This window comes from Scyliorhinus canicula, chromosome 1 (assembly GCF_902713615.1).
Source record: "Scyliorhinus canicula chromosome 1, sScyCan1.1, whole genome shotgun sequence".
In the NCBI taxonomy this organism is placed as follows: Eukaryota; Metazoa; Chordata; class Chondrichthyes; order Carcharhiniformes; family Scyliorhinidae; genus Scyliorhinus; species Scyliorhinus canicula.
The window spans coordinates 197,500,177-197,521,927 of NC_052146.1; the positions used below are offsets into that span (position 1 = coordinate 197,500,177).

General features: G+C 45.2%; 1 protein-coding gene and 1 pseudogene across 1 annotated transcript in view; one reads left to right on the forward strand and one right to left on the reverse strand.

The window, feature by feature from the left end:
* The window catches only part of ralgapa2 (Ral GTPase activating protein catalytic subunit alpha 2), a 730,448-nt gene that overhangs the window by 347,225 nt on the left and 361,472 nt on the right, over nt 1-21,751 (reverse strand). The window contains 2 exon segments of the mRNA XM_038805980.1: nt 8,491-9,289; nt 14,084-14,267. Coding sequence (XP_038661908.1) covers nt 8,491-9,289; nt 14,084-14,267 — 983 coding nt within the window.
* On the forward strand, nt 20,793-21,121 carry LOC119970835 (annotated as a pseudogene).

A 21,751-nucleotide genomic window follows, 5' to 3' on the forward strand; every position in this document is an offset into this window, starting at 1 on the left:
AGGAAGAAGGAGGCTTAAGTAAGATGAGATGTGAAAGTTCAGTTAGGGCGCTCGAGAGTTACAAGTTAGCTAGGAAGGCTGTAAAGAGAGAGCTAAGAAGAGCCAGGAAGGGACATGAGAAGTCTTTGGCAGTTAGGATCAAGGACAACCCTAAAGCTTTCTATAAGTATGTCAAAGAATGACTAGGGTAAGAGTAGGGCCAGTCAAGGACAGTAGTGGGAAATTGTGCGTGGAGTACGAGGAGATAGGAGAGGTGCTAAATGAATATTTTTCGTCAGTATTCACACAGGAAAAAGACAATGTTGTCGAGGAGAATACGGAGATACAGGCTACTAGACTAGAAGGGCTTGAGGTTCATAAGGACGAGGTGTTAGTAATTCTGGAAAGTGTGAAAATAGATAAGTCCCCTGGGCCGGATGGGATTTATCCTAGGATTCTCTGGGAAGCTAGGGGGGAGATTGCTGAGCCTTTGGCTTTGATCTTTATGTCGTCATTGTGTATAGGAATAGTGCCAGAAGACTGGAGGATAGCAAATGTTGTCCCCTTGTTCAAGAAGGGGAGTAGAGACAATCCCGGTAACTATAGTCCAGTGAAACTTACTTCTGTTGTGGGCAAAGTCTTGGAAAGGTTTATAAGAGATAGGATGTATAATCATCTGGAAAGGAATAATTTGATTCGAGATAGTCAACATGGTTTTGTGAACGGTAGGTCGTGCCTCACAAACCTTATTGAGTTCTTTGAGAAGGTGTCCAAACAGGTGGATGAGGGTAAAGCAGTTGATGTGGTGTATATGGATTTCAGTAAAGCGTTTGATAAGGTTCCTCACGGTAGGCTATTGCAGAAAATACGGAGGCATGGGATTCAGGGTGATTTAGCAGTTTGGATCAGAAATTGGCTAGCTGATAGAAGACAAAGGGTGGTGGTTGATAGGAAACGTTCAGCCTGGAGTTCAGTTATTAGTGGTGTACCACAAGGATCTGTTCTGGGGCCACTGCTGTTCGTCATTTTTATAAATGACCTGGAGGAGGGCGTAGAAGGATGCGTGAGTAGATTTTCAGATGAAACTAAAATCGGTGGAGTTGTGGATAGTGCGGAAGGATGTTGCAGGTTACAGAGGGACATAGATAAGGTGCAGAGCTGGGCTGACAGGTGGCAAATGGAGTTCAATGCAGAAAAGTGTGAGGTGATTCATTTTGGAAAGAGTAACAGGAATACAGAGTACTAGGCTAATGGTAAGATTCTTGGTGGTGTGGATGAGCAGAGAGATCTCGGTGTCCATGTACATAGATCCTGAAAGTTGCCACCCAGGTTGATAGGGTTGTAAGAAGGCATACGGTGTGTTAGCTTTTATTGGCAGAGGGATTGAGTTTCAGAGCCATGAGGTCATGTTGCAGCTGTACAAAACTCTGGTGCAGCCGCATTTGGAGTATTGCGTGCAGTTCTGGTCGCCGCATTATAGGATGTGGAAGCATTTGAAAGGGTGCAGAGGAGATTTACCAGGATGTTGCATGGTATGGAGGGAAGATCTTATGAGGAAAGGCAGAGGGACTTAAGGCTGTTTTTGTTAGAGAGAAGAAGGTTAAGAGGTGACTTAATTGAGGCATACAAGTTGATCAGAGGATTAGGTAGGGTGGACAGTGAGAGCCTTTTTTACTCGGATGGTGATGGCTAGCATGAGGGGACATAGCTTTAAATTGAGGGGAGATAGATATAGGACAGATGTCAGAGGTAGGTTCTTTACTCAGAGAGTAGTAAGGGCGTGGAATGTCCTGCCTGCAACAGTAGTGGACTCACCAACATTAAGGGCATTTAAATGGTCATTGGATAAACATATGGATGATAAGGGAATACTGTAGATGGGCTTTAGATTGGTTTCACAGGTCGGCGCAACATCGAGGGGCGTAATGCAATGTTCTATTCCGGATTCACTCTGTACTATATGCTTGACTATCTACTGTCTTTATTTTGTATTTCTACTCTAATTCTAAATCTACGCAAGTTGTTTTGCTTTGAGCAAGAAGCCATTACTGTATTTTCAAAGTTCAATTCGTTTGTAAGCTACTAAGTTAATTATCTCGGTAAAGCCTTCTGCAGGGACTTTCTTGAAAACATTTTATTTGTAACGACAGGAAGATTTCAAACTCTCAATTATAATCAATAAATATTTCACCCAATAAAGATTTCATTTCGCATCCGAGACGTGTAGTGCACATTTCGACTTAGTTAGGTGTAAACGAGACTACACTTAACCACAGGTAGATTTCATCATCACCCGAGAACATGGCCACCAACGGGGACCCAGGTCATTGGGCAAGAATCACAGTAGGCCACCTCCACTCCTAAAGTACCGTCTGAGGACCCACCTAGACGCAGCATTAGGTACGTAAGGCTGGAAAGTTGGACACCAGTTAACTTGGCACAGATGCAGAGCACAGTATAGTGCTAGGGGCTAGAACATGACTCATGTTCACACTGTTACAACCTGCCTCGATCTTGTGGGCTGGCCAGAGAGTTTGGGGGGGGGGGGGGGGGGGGGGGGGAGAAGAGAGAAGGAGACTGGGGGAACCCAGCCCATTCACAGAATGTGTTCTGCCCCCTCTCCCCCCCCCAACCTCCGCCAACCAAGGGATCCGATGAGACCGAGTGATGGAATGGCCAGCTTGCATACGGGGATCGACCAGGTGGACAATGGAAAGTGCTACCGTGGGCAGGGGTTCGACATTATCGAACAATGCGTATCTCCAGCTATCATCGCTGAGTGGGTTGGCATTATCCTCCATCCCATGGGCCAGACCCAGGGCTCACACCCCCATAGGTATGTATTATGAGGGATGGGGTGACCAGGAGTGGGAAAAGTGGGGGGTTGATGCGGTGTCAGTGCTCCTGGCCAGTTCTCCACTCGATCACCCCTGAACCCGGGCATGTCGCCGATGGTGCCAGATTCCGCTGTCCTGGCATCCTGGTGGGCTCCGTCCACATTGAAATGAATGTATTGTACCAATTGGGCATATAGGGCCTCCATGATGGCACAGATAAACCACTGCACCAAGCTCAGAGATACCGGACAGGTCCCCACCAGGCGTCTGGAAGGAGCCCGTGGCATAAACGTTCAGGGCGACAGTCACCTTTACGGCCACCAGGAGCGTCCTCCCCATTTCCTCGTCGTGCCAGGTGCGCCATAATCTGGCAGGTATATTGCACTGTCCCCCTGCTCAGCCAGAGTGTTTGATGGCATGCCTGGTCCGGCAGGTCCTCAAATGACGGGTGTTGCCAGTACATAGGAGGCCTCATGCAGTGTCTCCTTTGCACCACGTCCTCCTCCACCTTGGCTTGTTGGGCGGCCGGCTGTCCATCCTCAGCCGTTGCCTCCTGTTACACTGCTGCACGCTCCACTGCTGCAGCTTCCTCCTCCTCGAGCAGCTCCAGCTTGTGTAGCCGCAGAGCATCCCCTGGGGCTGTGATAACCAGCAGGAAGGCCTCCATTGCTGCTTGATTTCCAATATCCATTGTCTGCAGGGGGTGAAAGGCCGGCATGCTGGCATGGTACATACCCCCATGCCCAACCAGGTCCAATGGGCTACATGGTGGCCCCGGTTGGCACTGCGGGGTCTGTGCCCGCATGCACCTCCTCCTCCTCTCTGCCCCATCATTGGCTGGAACCTTGGGGCCACTGGCTCTGGATATGCTGCCAGGGTTACGGTCGGCTTGCATTGCCCTTGCCAGCAGTACACTCTGCGGATCCCGTCCGGTGCTCCTGTAAGGGCTACAGTGCGCATTGCCCTGCCGGTGGGTGGTGGCCGGTTTGGGGGGGGAGGGAATGGCGGAGGGTAGGGTGGAGGGTGGGTGCTGGAGTGGGGACATCCCTACGGCCGGTGTCACTGCAGAACAAGTGGCCAAGGTGAGTGGCCAGTGGGGTGTGTAGTAAGATGGCTGCCTTGTCGGCTGTGGCAATGGCAATCCGTGCCTGGGCACCATCCGAGTCCCATGTGGAATCACCTGGCCACACTGCCCAATCCCCCATCACCCCACCTCCCACCCCAGCCAGTGTCAGGACAGGCAGCCCACGGTCGCGCCTCGCCATGTCCTAACACCTTCTCTCTCCCTCATCAGCCATGGCGCCAGTTTCACGATTTTTAAAAGCACAAGTGAACCTTGCCATCGGAAATCCATCCCAGTAGAGGCGGAGAATCATGGAGGTCCCACAAAATACCGGTCAGGCCCGCTAATGATATGCCAACGGTGTTTACTGCACGTGTATTCTGGAACGCACTGACGTCGCTCTCGAGGCGACACAGAATTGCGATTTGACATGAAACTGATTCTCCGCCCAATCGCATTTCCTGATTCCAGCGTCGGCTAACGGAGAATTCCACCCCCGAGGTTTCAGATTTCTTCTACTTTAAAAAAAAGTTACTGGTCTAGTCTGAGATCAGAACAAAATAGTCGGTTCCCCCGGAATTGTAATACTACCACATATGCAAAAGAGATGATTTGCAAGCAAACCAAAAGAAGAAGTTTGGTAAATGGTGAAATGGACTGCAAACAACTTTAGGAGAATGTAGGCAGCAATAAAAATGGGGAATCAATATCAAATTATATCGAATTAAATTTTAAAAAATGTGAATTGATGAAGATGTATTAATTTTAAATAATAAAACTTTAAAAAGAGTAGAGGAGCAGAATGACTTCGGGAGTTCAGATACACACATCTTTGCTAATGGAAGGAAATACTGGGGAATATTAGATGAGATTTGAACTTTATAGAATGCAAGAGGCCATGCTAAGCCTACATTAATCATTGGTTAGGTTGCAGCTAGATTATAGTGTCTTGATAAACAACTGAAAAAGAAAAATTTAAGAGGACATGGGCAAAGGTGAATGGGACTAAGTGGAGAACAAATTCAGAGAATCATTACATGCACAATAAACAGAATGAGTTCCCTATGTGTGATAACATTCTACGATTCAAGGTGAGAATAATGGAGTCCTAATTACTTGCCTTCCAGCTTTACTGGTTATCAAACTTGAATAACTTGAGGCAGGGTTTTAGAAAATGGCCTTGATATTTATTTTCAATAAACTGATCAATTTTCATCTCTCCATTTCTCGCACGGACTACATTACAGAAAGATGTAACAAGTGCCCGGTGTCATCTTCAAATTACAGTGCACTCAAACATCAGTTAGCTCACAGGGGCTGGTTTAGCTCACTGGGCTAAATCGCTGGCTTTTAAATCAGACCAAGCAGGCCAGCAGCACGGTTCGATTCCCGTACCAGCCTCCCCGGACAGGCGCCGGAATGTGGCGACTAGGAGCTTTTCACAGTAACTTCATTTAAGCCTACTCGTGACAATAAAGCGATTTTCAGTTTCATCTCTCTGACACGACTGTTGCAAAATCACACTGGTGCTCATTGTGACTAAGTACATTAAACATGCTGTACAATTTCTCTAAATTTTAGTACAGTATTATAAAAAATGCATAGATGTTAGAAACGCTTTACATATCCATGGGTCTACCTGGGCATTGCTCATGGCAAGCTGAAGACAGCGGTAGTTGTTAAGGAAAAGATTTGGCGTTTAGGCTAGAACAGTCTACACACCACCTGGTTGCATTCATATCTGCAGATATGATGGAATAAAGTACTTTAATACACAAAGAAATCTGAGCATATTGTAACCAACGGAGTGGTTAAAATTGGGATTAAAATGGAAACTTTAACTTTCACAATGACTTGGAAGGTGCAAATAAGCTCAAAAGCAACACATTTCTTGTGCACGTTGTGGATTGTCTTAGCTGATGTGGTGGAATTTGTCACAGCTGAAAAAATGTAAGCAGAGTTTTCACAGCAGATTGTTGGACGTGGTTTTCCAGAACATTTTGTTCTTTTTGCTGTCTATATTCGTGAACCAAGAGAACTGGCCATAATGGATTTAATGGTAATGAGACTGAATTAGCCAACAATCTAACAGTAAGGGAACATCTTGGTAACAGTGACCATAACATGATTTAATTAAATATTAGGTTGGATAGAAGAGGGGCAAGTCACAAATTTAGGTTTTAGAATTGGGCAACACAGGCTTTCACGGGATGAGACAGAAATTGTCCACAGTAGACTGGGAAGAAATATTAATTTGTAAAGCTACAGATGGGCAGTGGGAGTTGCTGATCGCTTACACACGAGACACAATTTTTTGGAGATAGTGTGTGTTTTGTTCCTCATTGTAATCTGATTTCAGAAGATTCATTATGAAAGAAAATAAAATCTTGCTGAAGGAAACAGATTGGAATAGAGTGCAGGGAGAGAGGAGGAAAACTGATGGAAGGTGAGATGCTTCCATGGTACAGTACTGTGAAGTGGGAGTGGTTACAGGGGTAACAGTAAAGGGGGGGGGGGGGGGAGATAATATGGGTATTGAGCAGAAAGTTCAAAGAAGAAGAACTGGCCAAAGAAATAAGAAGAAAGAGAAACAGATAGTTGGAAAATGATGGGAAAGTGACACAATGAAAGCCTGATGGTGGGAAAACGTAGAGGTGTTTGCAACAGGGAGCCATGGAGGGCACATTATTCCCATAAACCCAGCAAAGAATGCAACCTGTTGCCACTGGTGGCACATTGCTCCATCACACCTTGCCAAATAACCAACCAAACAAAAATAAATGATAGAAGGGGAAATTGGGAGAATTAAGGAGTGAGCAGAAGAGATAGAACAAAATGGAAAGACATAAAAAGCTACATGTATAAACAGGTATCAGTGCAAAACAATCTCAGAATTACTGTGTGCAGTGTTACATGTCCTCTCAAGGCTTTTGCATTATTCAATTAGATCCAGGGTGATCTATACCTCAATTCCATTGATAGGCATTTGATCCATATATCTTGATATCATTACCTACTAAAAATCCATCAATCACAATCTTGTAAATTCCAATTGCCCCAGAATCCACAGGACACTCGTAGTATTCTGGAGGAGAGAATTCCAGATTTTCACAAACCTTAAAGCGAAAACATGCTTCTGGATTTCACCCCTGAATGGCCTATATGGCTCTAATTACCTCTGCCACTGAAGGTGGGCAGAGGTAATCCTCCTGCCCACGTTTGTTTTTCAGTTTGTCAATAAACAATACATCAAAAAAAATGATGGGTGGGGCAGCACAGTGGCTCAGTGGTTAGCACTGCTGCATCATGGCGGCGAGGACCTGGGTCTGTCTGTGCGGAGTTTGCATATTCTCCCCTTGTATACGTGGGTCTCACCCCCACAACAGAAAAAAGATGTGCAGGGTAGGTGGATCGGACATGCTAAATTTTCCCTCGATTAGAAAGAAAGAATTGGGTACTCTAAATTTAAAAAAGAAGAAAAAACAAACAGATGATTTTCCAGTAAGCTTAACACGCAGATAGGGTATAGCAAAAGTAAGAATTAATTAGCTTTTAGCGAAGATGCGGATCGTGGAATTAGCTTTTTGTAAAGGACCCGTCAACAGGGAGATAGATAAAATTGATTTTTATGAATGTTGTGGGTTGTTTTATTTAGGATGTTGCTGATTGTGTCAGCTGTTGTGGTATAATTTGCCACAGCCTTCAAAACGTAAGCAGAGTTTTCAGAGCAGGTTGTTAGATGTGTATCGGCTTAAGCCTCCGCTAAAAGCTCTTAATAAAATAAATTATTTTTCGGTTTTGAACCATGGTGATTCAATTAATAATTCAGCTCTCGCATTTAAAGGGGAGCAAAAGAATTAAACGGTATTATCCCATAAGTAATGTGGTAGATGAATTTCAATGACAGTGTGATGCCAGGTATGTAGGCCGTACGTCCCAAAGACTGGCAAATCATACAAAACAGCATGTCCCTTCCACTCTTTGCAACAGGCAAAATACAGACTGTACCCAACCAGCCCGTGCTTACAAAATGTAAAACAGTCTCCTATAATAGATGTGATTCTGCAATTGGACAACTATTGCTGAATAATCCCGAGTGCACTAAAATTACGCTGACATCCAGTTTAAGATTGTTAATCAGGCTCGTAGTGTGGTGCATTTGCTTGTACATACATTAACACACAGGCCTTTGCAGACAAGACAGAACATGTACACTCATTACGGCTATTTCAGCTAAACAAAATAAGTGATAGCCACTCACTGGTACATTCTACAGAGCAATGCCTATTCAGATTCAAGCTGTCTGGTTTAAATTACTAACAATGCTTGGCAGTTAACTGTCAGTCACCATCAACTGATGCCCCATGGCAACACCTTCACCAATCAAAGCCTACTTGCCAACCAATTAGTATCCTCTTCTCATACAACATAAATATTTTGTTTGCCCTTACATTGGTATTCTTGCGAATGACTTGACGTGTGCGAGACAAGGTTTCAACAAAATGTATTTTCTTAGCAATAGTCAAGTTCTGTACTGAATTACTCTAATGATTTTCATTTGCTTTGATAATATATTAAATTTGCCAACTTTTAGGTAGATTTGTAGCTTACCTTCGTTCCCAAGAATTCATTCCCATGTCATTAAGAAATAGTCTGCAGTAGTAAAATGGTGCCCGAGGTTCATGATGAATAGATTCTTTTTGACTGGCCACACTCATACAATGATCTCTGCTCCACCTACGAATGTACTCCTCCTCCTGATAGTTCTGTCTGATTATAGCATCTATGATATTTCGTTCATGATCATGATTCATTCCAACAGGTAGTGGTGCTGGCTCACCGAGTCCCAGCTGTGGGTGTGGGAGGCATTCTGGACTGCTGTTACTTAAATCTTCAAGCAGTTGATCAAGGTCATCACGTTCCTTTTCAAGAGAACTGCAGTCTGGATTGTGTGTGTCAGGTTGACCATTAACTATTAGACTAACATTTGAATATGAAGATGCTTTACAGTTTTTGGAAGACATCATCTGATTGCTGGGTGGGCCATATTGAATCCGACCATCCCAAGAATACTTCCCAGAGATATCGCGCACAATTACCCTCACATCTGAGGCAGGAACATTTGGTTCATTGCTGGAGATCCTTTCTTGGATAACTGCTTCTGTAGGAATCTGAAGGTAAGAAATTAGGGTGCTGTCGTTCAGTACAAAAAGTTGTAAATTTGGGCTTTTGAAGACCTCTGCAGATAGGTCTGATGATTCAACATAGGGGTTGTCATGGTTCTCACTGATGAGGCTGTGAAGTATGGCAGGACCTCCATTGAGTGGATAATGACCCAAGTGATTAATTAGGTGAGCCATTACCATGCGTGCTGTAAGAGGGATCCAATCCAAACTTCTTTTCTTCTTACCTGTAACAAACGTTAATAGAAAACAATTGTAAACTCTGCATACCATACAACGCCATTTGAAAAGTCATTGGGTCTCATATTCTTCCTCACTCCCTTCCTTCCTTCAGCACTGGACAGGTACAACACACCTGAAATGCATTGTCTGTATCCTGGTCTGACTACACCTGAATTTTGTTGATCAGGTCATCCTGAATGGTTCTGCCACACCCATAGTGTGGATATCTGACTCCTGGACAAGAATATAGATGTAGTTCAAACCTCAGGAGCCAGCAGGTACAAGTCAGACACCAGCCTCAGGATCCTCTGGCTGTGGTCATACAGTAGTGACCATAAGGGATCCAGACTCAAAGATTCAAGGGAATTCAGAAAGAGAAAGGGAGTGCTTACATATGCAAGCCTCCTGGTGCGGACACTCAATGAAGCGTGGGAGGGGGGGACTTTGCCCCCGGCGATGTCGTGGGCACTGATCTCGTTAATTTTAAAGAAGGACAAGGACCCCCAGCAGTGTGGTTCATACAGGCCCATATCTCTCCTCAACGTGGATGCTAAGGTGCTGGCAAAAATCCTGGCCACCAGGATAGAAGAGTGTGTGCCAGGGGTTGTGCACGAGGACCAGACAGGTTTTGTGAAGGGAAGGCAGCTGAACACGAATGTGCGGAGATTGCTGAATGTCATTATGATGCCGGCGATTGAGGGGGAGGCAGAGATAGTGGTGGCACTGGATGCGGAGAAGGCCTTCGATAGAGTGGAGTGGGCGTACCTATGGGAGGTGTTGGGGAGGTTTGGATTTGGTGAAGGGTTCATTAGATGGGTAAGGCTGCTATATGAGGCCCCGATGGCGTGCGTGACCATGAATAGGAGGAGGTCGGAGTACTTCCGGCTTTACCGAGGGACCAGGCAGGGTTGCCCCCTGTCCCCCTTGTTGTTTGCACTGGCAATCGAGCCGCTGGTGATGGCATTGAGAGAGTCAGAGAGGTGGAGAGGCTTGGTGCGAGGTGGAGAGGAACATAGGGTGTCGTTGTATGCCGACGACCTGTTACTGTATGTGGCGGACCCGGTGGGAGGGATGCCGGGAGTGATGGAGTTACTAGCCGAGTTTGGGACCTTCTCAGGTTATAAATTAAACTTAGGCAAGAGCGAGGTGTTTGTGGTGCACCCTGGAGACCAGGAGGAAGGAATTGGTAGGCTCCCGCTTAGGCGGGCAGGGGAGAGCTTTAGGTACCTGGGGGTGCAAGTGGCCAGGGACTGGGGGACTCTCCACAAGCATAACTTTACCAGACTGGTAGATCAGATGGAGGAGGAGTTCAGGAGGTGGGACATGCTGCCATTGTCGTTGGCGGGGAGGGTGCAGTCCGTCAAAATGACAGTGCTTCCGAGGTTCTTGTTCCTTTTTCAGTGCCTGCCCATATTTATCCCCAGGGCCTTCTTTAGGAGAGTGACCGGCAGTATTCTGAGCTTTGTGTGGGCACATGGGACTCCGAGAGTGAGGAGGGTGTTCCTGGAGCGAGGAAGGGATAGAGGCGGGCTGGCGCTGCCCAACCTTCTGGGGTACTATTGGGCAGCCAATGTGTCAATGGTGAGTAAGTGGGTGATGGAGGGGGGGGAGGGGCGGCGTGGAAAAGAATGGAGATGGCGTCATGTAGAGGTACGAGCCTGGGTGCCATGGTAACGGCACCGTTGCCGCTCTCCCCTAAGAGGTTTACCACGAGCCCGGTGGTGGCGGCGACCCTAAGAATCTGGGGACAGTGGAGACGGCATCGGGGGGAAACAGGGGGCTCGATGGAGGCTCCACTGGGTGGCAACCATCGGTTCATCCCGGGGAACACGGATGGGGGATTCAGGGGGTGGCAAAGGGCGGGCATCAGCAAATTGAGGGACCTGTTTATTGGCGGGAGGTTTGCGGGCCTGGGGGAACTGGAAGATAAATTTGGCCTTCCCCAAGGGAACATGTTCAGATACCTGCAGGTAAAGGCGTTTGCTAGTCGACAGGTAGAGGGATTCCCTTTGCTGCCCTCGCAGGGGACGATGGACAGAGTGCTTTCGGGGGTGTGGGTAGGAGAGGGGAAGGTGTCTGACATCTATAAGGTAATGCAGGAGGAGGAGGAGTCGTCAGTGGAGGAGCTGAAGGCTAAATGGGAGGAGGAACTCGGGGAGCAGATAGAGGACGGGACTTGGGCGGAGGCCTTGGAGAGAGTCAACTCTTCCTCCTCATGTGCGAGACTTAGTCTCATCCAATTTAAGGTGCTGCACCGGGCCCACATGTCCGGGACTAGGATGAGTAGGTTCTTCGGGGGTGAGGACAGGTGCACCAGATGTTCGGGGAGTCCTGCGAACCACGCCCATATGTTCTGGGCATGCCCAGCACTGGAAGAATTCTGGAAGGGGGTGGCGGGGACGGTGTTGGATCCAGGGTCAAACCAGGGTGGGGACCCGCGATTTTTGGACTTGCGGTAGAGCTGGGAGTGTAGGAGGCGAAAGAGGCCGGTGTCCTGGTCTTTGCGTCCCTAGTAGCCCGTCGAAGGATTCTGTTACAATGGAAGGATGCAAGGCCCCCAAGCGTGGAGACCTGGATCAGTGACATGGCGGGATTTATAAAATTGGAAAAGGTCAAATTTGCCCCAAGAGGATCAATACAAGGGTTCTATAAACGATGATGTGGAGATGCCGGCGTTGGACTGGGGTGAGCACAGTAAGAAGTCTTACAACACCAGGTTAAAGTCCAACAGGTTTGTTTCAAACACGAGCTTTCGGAGCACGGCTCCTTCTTCAGGTGAATCATTCACCTGAAGAAGGAGCCGTGCTCCGAAAGCTCGTGTTTGAAACAAACCTGTTGGACTTTAACCTGGTGTTGTAAGACTTCTTTCTATAAACGATGGCAGCCTTTTCTGGACTTTCTGGCTCAGAGATAGGTAACTGGGTCAATAGCAGCAGCAACCCCGGGGGGGGGGGGGGGGGGGGGGGGGGGGGGGGGGGTGCATTATTGTAGTGTTATTCTGTAACTTTATAGTGTGTTAATTTGCATTGTTGTTAAAATGCTGGGTTGTTCATGGGGATGGGGCGAATGTATATGATTGTTAATATTATTGTTATTTTCGGTATTTTACTAAGGTGCGTCAATGTTGTATAAAATCAAAATTTCTCAATAAAAATTATTTAAAAAAAAAACATATGCAAGCCTCCTTCGCCTTTCTGTGTGTCCTACCATTTTCCTGATCTCGAACGTACCCCCAGAGTCGACAACCTGATGCGAGAGGGGTCCAGACAGAAAGAACAGCACCAGCTTCTTCACTTGGTATTGCAGTTTGTATGCCGACACAGAACTGTGAAACCCGTGGCTGGGAATGTTCATAGAATTTATAGTGCAGAAGGAGGCCATTTGGCCCATTGAGTCTGCACCGGCCCTTGAAATGAGCACCCCATCAAAGTCCATGGCTTCCCCCTATCCCCGTAACCCCACCTAACCTTTTGGGACACTAAGGGCAATTTAGCATGGCCAATCCACCTAACCTGCACATCTTTGGAGTGTGGGAGGAAACTGGAGGACCCGGAGGTAACCCACGCAGACGCGAGGAGAACATGCAGACTCCGCACAGACAGTGACCCAAGCAGGAATCGAACCTGGGACCCTGGAGCTAACCACTGTGCCGCCCTTCAGTATAAGTAACCCACTACAAAAGTGGCAGTCGTATGGTACAGTCGTGAGAATAATAAATAATTTTGCTAAATGGTGAAGAAATAGTTAATTTAATCATTTCGGATTTTCATGGTATATTTTCACAGGCAATAGGCATACAGGAGGTGAATAAGCCAAAGCCAACAGGGGATTTCACAAAAAATATGATCTTTAGACTGAAATCTGGGAGCACAAATTGAGTTAGGTAAGGCAGAGTATGCTACATGCAGTTATGATTTACACAACTTATTTTGTTTGCTCATTCTCAGCTGTGAATAATAATCCTGTTCTAAACTTCTGTCCTTGTAGCTGCTTGCAGCCCAAGGTCTACTTAAACAAATGAACTTAACAATGTAATGTTATTACATGGGTGCACCAGTGAACAAATATATGGGTAACAATGGGGCTCGCAATATTTAATCTGCCCAGAAAAATCACAGTTCGGCAACTGGAATCTATATTTTTTGTTGTTAACTTGTACTGTCCAAAATCAAATCATGTCTAGTATCAGTTTTGATAATTATGTCCTTCTCTGCAGCATTTTCACCAAAATGTGAGTGTAACAATAAAATGCCTATTTTAATGACATGAATATGCCACAAAGTCAATTTATATATTTACACTTAATTGTAAACCATCACACTGCCAGATTCCACATGTAATCTTCAAAAGTTCAGTTGATTTGTTAGAAATAAGAGTTTAAATTCAGTCATTTGTAAATATATTCAGTATAGCAATAAGCAGTTAAATGTTATGGCTGGTTATGCATTTAAACAAAAAAGAGACTCTGGCAAACATAAAAGAGACTCAAACCCAAATTTTCTAATCAGTGTTACATCTCCAGTATTAACCCATTTAATTTAACTAGATTAATGCTGCCATTAAAATGATGCTGAATGGAAAATCAAGGCCACACAGTCATGGATCACTTGAGATAAAAGAAAACGAGATCTGTGGCTGTGGCCAAACCATTGTTACCGCAGTAATGTATTAACACCCACAGGAAGAGAGTTTGTATGAATCGGAATAAGAGGGCTCTTTTAATCCTCAAGAGCTGCTGGTAAGAAGCTGTACCACCAAGTGCAGTGCAGGAGAAAATATTTTAAATGTGAAAGACTCACTTTCAGTGACAGTAAGAAGGCTGCCAAAATCCTTAGGGACATATGAACGAGCAGGTTCAGAATTCTTGACATTACCCAATGTCAAAAATGGATCATATTCTGTAGAGGAGACATCAGCAAGAGTCAGCAGGTATTGACTTTGTTGGGTGAAGAGGTGAGAGCCATAAACACAGGAATGCAATACCTGGAAAACATAAGGCAACAGATGGGTACAACAAATCCCACACATAGTTACCATATGATTTGATTGATCAAGGAAACTTTATGAACTCCATGCCACTGCTGTTCAATATTAATCGTTTAGCAAACAGCACACTGGAAAAAACAGCACAATTTCTCTTTTCTGTCAATCTCGTGTTGTTCTGCTCCTTCAGGAGCTAATTAAAACCAAAGCTGAAGTATAGCGACTAATCATAGCTAAGACTGCATCTAGTAATTATGAGGCTCTGGCATAGCTTTTACAAGCATGTGAACAATGTAAAGTTCATCCTTAATTAAATAAAAATGAGAAGAGTTCTTAATGCGACAGCTGGTGGAGAACTATATAAAATGTACACATTGCCATTTTGCCTTCACAGAGAGGGTTAATTTACTAATCATTATCAGGAAAGACAGGTCACACTAGTGTTTCAAGAAAGTGGATAAAATTAGGCTCAAGACATACAGTTTAACATTAGCCTGGATTTCCCATTGGAATTTAAGTATTAGAATATCTTAACGAAGCTGGAAAATGGAAAAATATGAAATATTTTAAACATAAATTTTTTTGAAATTACATTACAGTTTTTTTTAAAGCATAAAATCTATATTCATTAGGGCCCTAGTGATGCTGTCCTTTAATCATTGGGATTCAGGTCTTACCAGCCGAATGGAACAAGAGTTATTTCATTTAATTGGAGAATGAAAGAAGCAAGAGGATACAAAAAATTTTATTTCCAGGACTCTGAGAATTCAAAAAGAAAGAAGAAAGAAACATGCAGAATAGGCATGCATTTGTAAGTGTGATATTGTTTAAGCCATCTTGGAAGGCATACAGAAAATAACATGGGATAATTGTACAAGTCTATGTTTAAAGCAGACCAAGGCAAGCCAGCAGCGCGGTTCAATTCCCGTCCCAGCCTCCCCGAACAGGCGCCGGAATGTGGTGACTAGGGGCTTTTCACAGTAACTTCATTGAAGCCTACTTGTGACAATAAGCGATTATTGTTATTATTACCAGCAAGGAGCCTTCTCACCTCTCACTGTAAATCAAAAATTCAATTGTGGTCTACACATCACTTTCCAATCAAAACACTCAGCAAATCACAGATACTGCATTCCTGAATTTTTGATTTACACTGCCATTAGGTGAGGCTCTCTGCTACAGTGTGAACTTATAAAATGGTGAGGACAAGCTTGTTTTGAGGGAGTAAGAAGGAGAATCAGAGAAATAGAGATACCAATGAAAATGTGTGAAACGCGTGAGAAGTAGCTAAAGTTGAGCAGGAAAACAGGTGGAGACAAAGAATTTGTCTGCATGAAAAAGCAGTTATAGAAATGAACTAACTTTAGCAACACTTGATTTTACGTAGGAACTGTCTTACACGTTATTTTTGCTTTGTTCCCTTTCTTTAAAAAAAGCAAGTGCTACAACGAACAATCTTTCCTGTAAGTTAATCTTCAAAATTAATTTCCATCAAAGTGCAGCTGCTAGCTTTCAGTAATTGCACAATTGAGGTTCACACCCAAACGTAAAAATACTGTGTGTCTCCTTCAGTGAAGAGGACTGCTAGGTCTTAATAAAAACAATAATATACAACGCAGAGAAGGTAATATTGGGGATAATTTTATTAAAATATTGCTAAAGCAGTTATTTTCCTATTTGATCTGGAAGCATCAAATGCTTGTTTTGATGTAACCTGTGTGAGATACACTTCCACAACCATAAGATGGCTCAAAAGCATGCAGGAAACAAAATGCTATACAAGAGAATTCAAAAGATCTGCATTTATATAGTGCTTTTTATAACCAATGGAGCTCTCCAAACACTTTACAGACAATGCGGTACAATGTAGTCACTGTTATAATGCAGAAAACAAGGCAACCAAGTTACGTACAGCAACATCCCTCAAACAACGATGTGGTAATGACCAGACAATCTGCTTTTGAGATGTTGATTGGGGATAAATATTGGTCAGAACATGGGGGATAACTCCCCTACCCTTCTTCAAAATACTCTCATCCACCTTCTTGTCAGGAAAAAGACACAAATGTTTGAGGTCACATACCAAACGACTCAAGAACATCATCTTCCCTGCTGCCATCAGACTTTTGAACAGACCTACCTCGTATTAAGTTGATCTTTTCTCTACATCCTAGCTATGACTGTAACATTATATTTTGCAGTCCCTCCTTCCTTCCCTATGTACGGTATGCATTGCCTGTACAGCATGCAAGAAACAATACTTTTCACCTGCATACTAATACATATGACAATAATAAAGCAAGTCTATACTACACATTGCAAGTTCAGAGTAAAATGGGAAAGTATGACTGGTTTTTACTCACTCACATGTTCAGTTAAAAAAATTAGATAACGGTAATTTGACTTAGAGATAAAATGACACCACCTAACACTTTATCACACTTCAGACTAATTAAAACTCTTACTTACAGAATTGAAAATAAATTTTCCCAGCAAAAAAGGAGTAAGATTATGCACAATGGTTCAAAAGTAATTTAAAAACAGCAAAACGTCCAGTGCCAGCTAATACAATTTAACAGAAATAGCGTTGTGAAATTATGAAACTGAGAAATAAACATAGAAGTTCATCATGAGAATTGTAGAGTGCATTTGATGCAGCCTTCAATGTCATTGAATTATAGAATGTTACAGCAAACAAGGTGCATTATGCCCATGAAAGCTCTAAATTAGTTGCACTCACTTTCCCCCCATAGCTCCACATGTTTTCCTTTTCAGATATTTATCCGGTTTTCTTTGGAAACAAACTGCTGAATTTGTGGCCATCACCCTTTTGGGCAGTGCACTGCAGGTCATAACAACTTGTGTTTATTTTTGTGATCTTATTAGATGTTTCCACAGCTGGAAGCAAAGTTTCAGCCAAAATTAACCAAATCTGTTAATACATGTGAGACATGCTTCCTAAGGGTCAAAACAATTAAGGTGGGTCCTGAATCAGCTAAGCTATACACCTAGTGGTGTAATTTGCTCATCACATTTAAGTGCTCTTTGTGACTCGTTGCATCTTGTCAGTTCATACCAGTCAAATATCATCACCAACTGTAGGCTCTGGGTTCTCCAAGATAGGAATACACATCAGTATATCACCACATTTTTAAAAGTTTTCTACATGGAGCTGTAAATTCTGCACTATTTCAAATGTGAACACAACCTTATCCCTTGAAAGGGTATTTAAAAAATAAATTTGAAGAAAATAAATAAAATTTTAAAACAATTATTCAAGGAATGTGAACATCGCTGGCTGGGCCAGCATTTATTGCCCATCCCTAATTGCCCTTGAACTGAGTGACCTCCTTGGCAATTTCAGAGTGCATTTAAGAATCAACCATACTGCTATGGATCTGGAGTCATATGTAGGCAAAAATAGGTAAGGTTAGCAGATTTCATTCGCTAAAAGTCATTTGTGAACCAGATGGGCTTTTATGACAATGGTTTTGTGGTCATCATACACTTTTTAATTGCAGACTTATATTGAATTCAAATTTCACATCTGCCATTTAGCATATCTCCCTCCAAATCAACTAGTGTACCATGAGAAGCTAAGTGGCAATGAATAGTTGAAGCCTGACATATTATAAATAGCATTGCCAGTAGGAATATTATTCTGCTTCATTTTTTTTTAATAAAAGGTCTTGAGTTTTGGTGGTGACATTTCAATGCTTGTGATTCTATCACAACTGACAGGAATTAAAAATGTTTCTGAAAGTACCATGAATTTTTTTTTTAGTATTTTTGAAGGATAATTGTTCTGCACCATTACACATTTGTTATGGTTTTCCTTGTTGTTTGTGCTCTATTTAAACTGATCATTGTATGGGAATAAGGACTTTTCCACATCAACAAGTGAAAATGTGTTCTGGAGCTAGTTGTGCTGGTGGGACAAGTTGTACGTATTGCGTGCACTAAGTTGGCGAGCTGATCTCATTCAAGTCTTGAAATTCCAATAATTTAAATAAATTGATTATGGACAAACGAAGAATAAGTGCAGGCAAACCAAATACAGAGACAGAAAAGATTTTGTGGATAAGTGTCAAATCACACCTGGGGCGGGATTCTCCGCGAACCGGCGGGGTGGGCCACTCCGGCGCCGAGCTGCCCGAAGGTGCAGAGGAGGGGCTAGGCCAGCGCCGAAGTGTTTGGTGCCACGCCAGCCAGCGCTGAAGGGCTTGGAGCCACACCAACCGGCGCCGAAGGGCCACCGCCGGCCGGCGCGAGTTGTGCATGCGTGGGAGCGCCAGCATGTGCTGGCGTCATCCCAGCGCATGCGCGGGGGAGGGGGGTTCTCCTCTGCACCGGCCATGGCGGAGGTTGACGGCAGCCGGTGCAGAGGGAAAGAGTGCCCCCACGGCACAGGCCCTCCCACGGATCAGTGGACTCCGATCGCGGGCCAGGCCACCGTGGGGGCACCCCCGGGGCCAGATCCCCCCGCGCTCCCGAGGACTCTGCAGGCCGCTCGTGGAGCCAGGTCCTGCCGGTAAGAACCTGTTGTGATTTACGCCGGTGGGACCAGCCGAAAATGGGTGGCCACTCAGCCCATTACAGGCTGGAGAATCGCCGGGGGGGGGGGGGGGGGGGGGGTGCACTGCCAGCGGCCACCAACCAGCATGGCGCGATTCCTGCCCCCGTCAAAACCCCGGCGCCGGAGATTCACGCCACCCCCCGCCGATTCTCCAACCGCCGAGTTGAATGAATGTCCACCAACATAAGCAGAGGAGGCAGATCATGACGCCAGATGTACCATTTTGGAATTCAACACGCCAGTTGCTGCCTTGTCATAATCTTGTATGGCTGAACATGTTGCTAGTTGCTTAATTCTGGCTGTTGCTTCAAGTCTACAAGTGTTTTGTGCTTTCTATAATTGTTTCAAGTTGCAAAAATGTATAGGGAGTGGCATGGCAGGTGCTGAAGGAGTTCATGCTGAATCAAGGCTTCTGCACAAATTACCTATGCCCAGAAATGGATGCACTGGTAGGAATTCCCCATGTAATACAGCATAATTTGAAGAATGAACAGAGGGCCTTGCAGAGCATCACAAGCTGCACAACAAGGCAAAGGGTGGGAGAGCAGGGCATATCCACTCAAGGTATTGATTGTGCAATTCGTCAACTCAACCCCAGCGAGGAATAATGTGCAACCACACAGCAGGGCAAGGACCGCATTTGCCAGTGCTATGAAGATAACAATGGCCATGAAACTTTAAGCATCTGGCTCCATCCTGACTTGAATCAGATATTTACACTTTGTTGCATAAAGGAGAGAGCGCCTCCCTCTTGCCAGATAAGCAAGCAAAGCACATGACTTAACTAGAATTTCAGGCTCTCCCATGGTGCAGGGTGCCAATGATTATACACAAGTCACTTTGCTAGCATTGTGTGTTAACTTTGGCGCATAACAGAATTGAAGGGATCTGACACCCTCACCGTCCAGCTGATGTGAAACAGGCAGTGTACCATGCAAATCAATGTCCTGCATTCATGATACCTGCATTCTTCAGAAATTTGTGCCTTTAAGCCACAATGGCAAACTGAAGGATGACTATTGGTCAACAATGGCTATCTACTGACAACATGACTGATGACCCAAAACACAAAGTGCAAAATACTTGCACACATGCGCAACAATGGAAATCATGCTGCTATATGAACAAGTGATGGAATATACCATTGGCGTGTGTTCCATAGGCTACAAAGCTCTGGAGGAGCTCTGCAGCACTCAACAGAATAGGTGTCAAGATTTGTGGTGATCTGCTGCACCGTCAAGAGACGACAGGCCATACAGCAAACAGTTGAGCAGAAGGAATGAGGGATGAAGAAGGGACAAGGCAACCTACACAGCCCCTTTCTGCCCAGCTGTCCATGAAGAACTCAGCCTACTATGCCTCAGCAATATCAGTAATCTGTTCGAGAACAGATTGCAGTACAAAATTACACTCTGCGCTTTATTTTTATACTGTAATCTGCAATCATGATGGTGGCTGTCTTGACAGCAAGCAATCTGAGCAACCACCAAGCACCTTGCGATCCCAGCATCCATCTTTGAGGCGAGGCATTTTCAAAGTCGGTGTCGCGACCTGCGGGAGGGTCACAGAGCTGTCCATCGCAGCACTCCCGATTGCGCAAATTCGCGCTCAACAGCCGGCTTTTAACAATGCCGGCTGCAAGCAGCCTTCAAAAAGTCCGTGACCATATTTTGAAAAAAATGCGGCCGCACTGCACGTGCGTGCCCGCTCATCGGTGCGCATACGCAGAGTTTTGGGCATGCGCACCGATGAGCGGGCGTGCATGCGCAGTACAGCCGCATATATTTATATGGTCGCGGCTTTTTTGAAGGCCGCTCGCAACCGGCATTGTTAAAACCGGCTGCCGCTCGCTCTGCCCAGTTCGGAAGTGCCCAGTTCAGAATGAAGCTGAGGCCATGTTTCCCCTTGGAGATTAGCACCATCGGACCCACCCGCAGAGATCCAGTGCCATGGCCTCCACATCGGAACTAGCCTGTATCTACAGCGTGGTCATCCTGCACGATGAAGAGGTCACTGTCACCGAAGACAAACACACTGCCCTAATTAAACAGCTGGTGTGACCATTGAGCCTTTCTGGCCTAGTCTGTTTGCCAAGGCATTGGCTAATACTGACGTCAATGGTCTGATCTGCAACGTTGGTGCTGGTAGCAGTGCCCCAGCTACTGCAGCAGTTGTTTCCCCCGCTGCCACTGTTGCTGCTCAAGAGAAAAAGCAAGAGAAGAAACAGGAAGAATCTGAAGAGTCTGACGATGACATGGGCTTTGGTCTCTTTGATTAAACGTGCCATGCAACAACATTGTTACAATTTGCAAAAATTAAATAAAAATGGAATATAAAAGCCGGCTGCCCACAAATTTGCACAACCGGAGATGCAGATTTTTCTTTAGTTCTATGTAACCTTCCTGCCTGAAGGGAGGCAGAGAACAGGTCACGCCCCCCTCCCCTCGAACGTTGCCATCACATGCTTTGGGTGTGATTGTGATTCCTCCATTTTGTCAGCAGCAAACAAGATAAGAGAAAATGGTGGGTTGCGAAGGTCGGCCGGCGTGGCCGAGACGATCGGCCGGCGTGGGTCGCAAAGATTGGCTGGCGGGGCAGCACGGTGGCGCAGTGGGTTAGCCCTGCTGCCTCATGGCGCCGAGGTCCCAGGTTCGATCCCGGCTCTGGGTCACTGTCCGTGTGGAGTTTGCACATTCTCCCCGTGTTTGTGTGGGTTTTGGCCCCACAACCCAAAAATGTGCAGGCTAGGTGGAATGGCCATGCTAAATTGCCCTTTAATTGGAAAAAAATAATTGGGTACTCTAAATTTATTTATAAAAATAAAAAAATAAAAAATTAAAAGAAAATCGGCCGGCGTGGGCCGCGAAGGTCGGCCGGCGTGGGCCGCGAAGGCCGGCCGGCGTGGGCC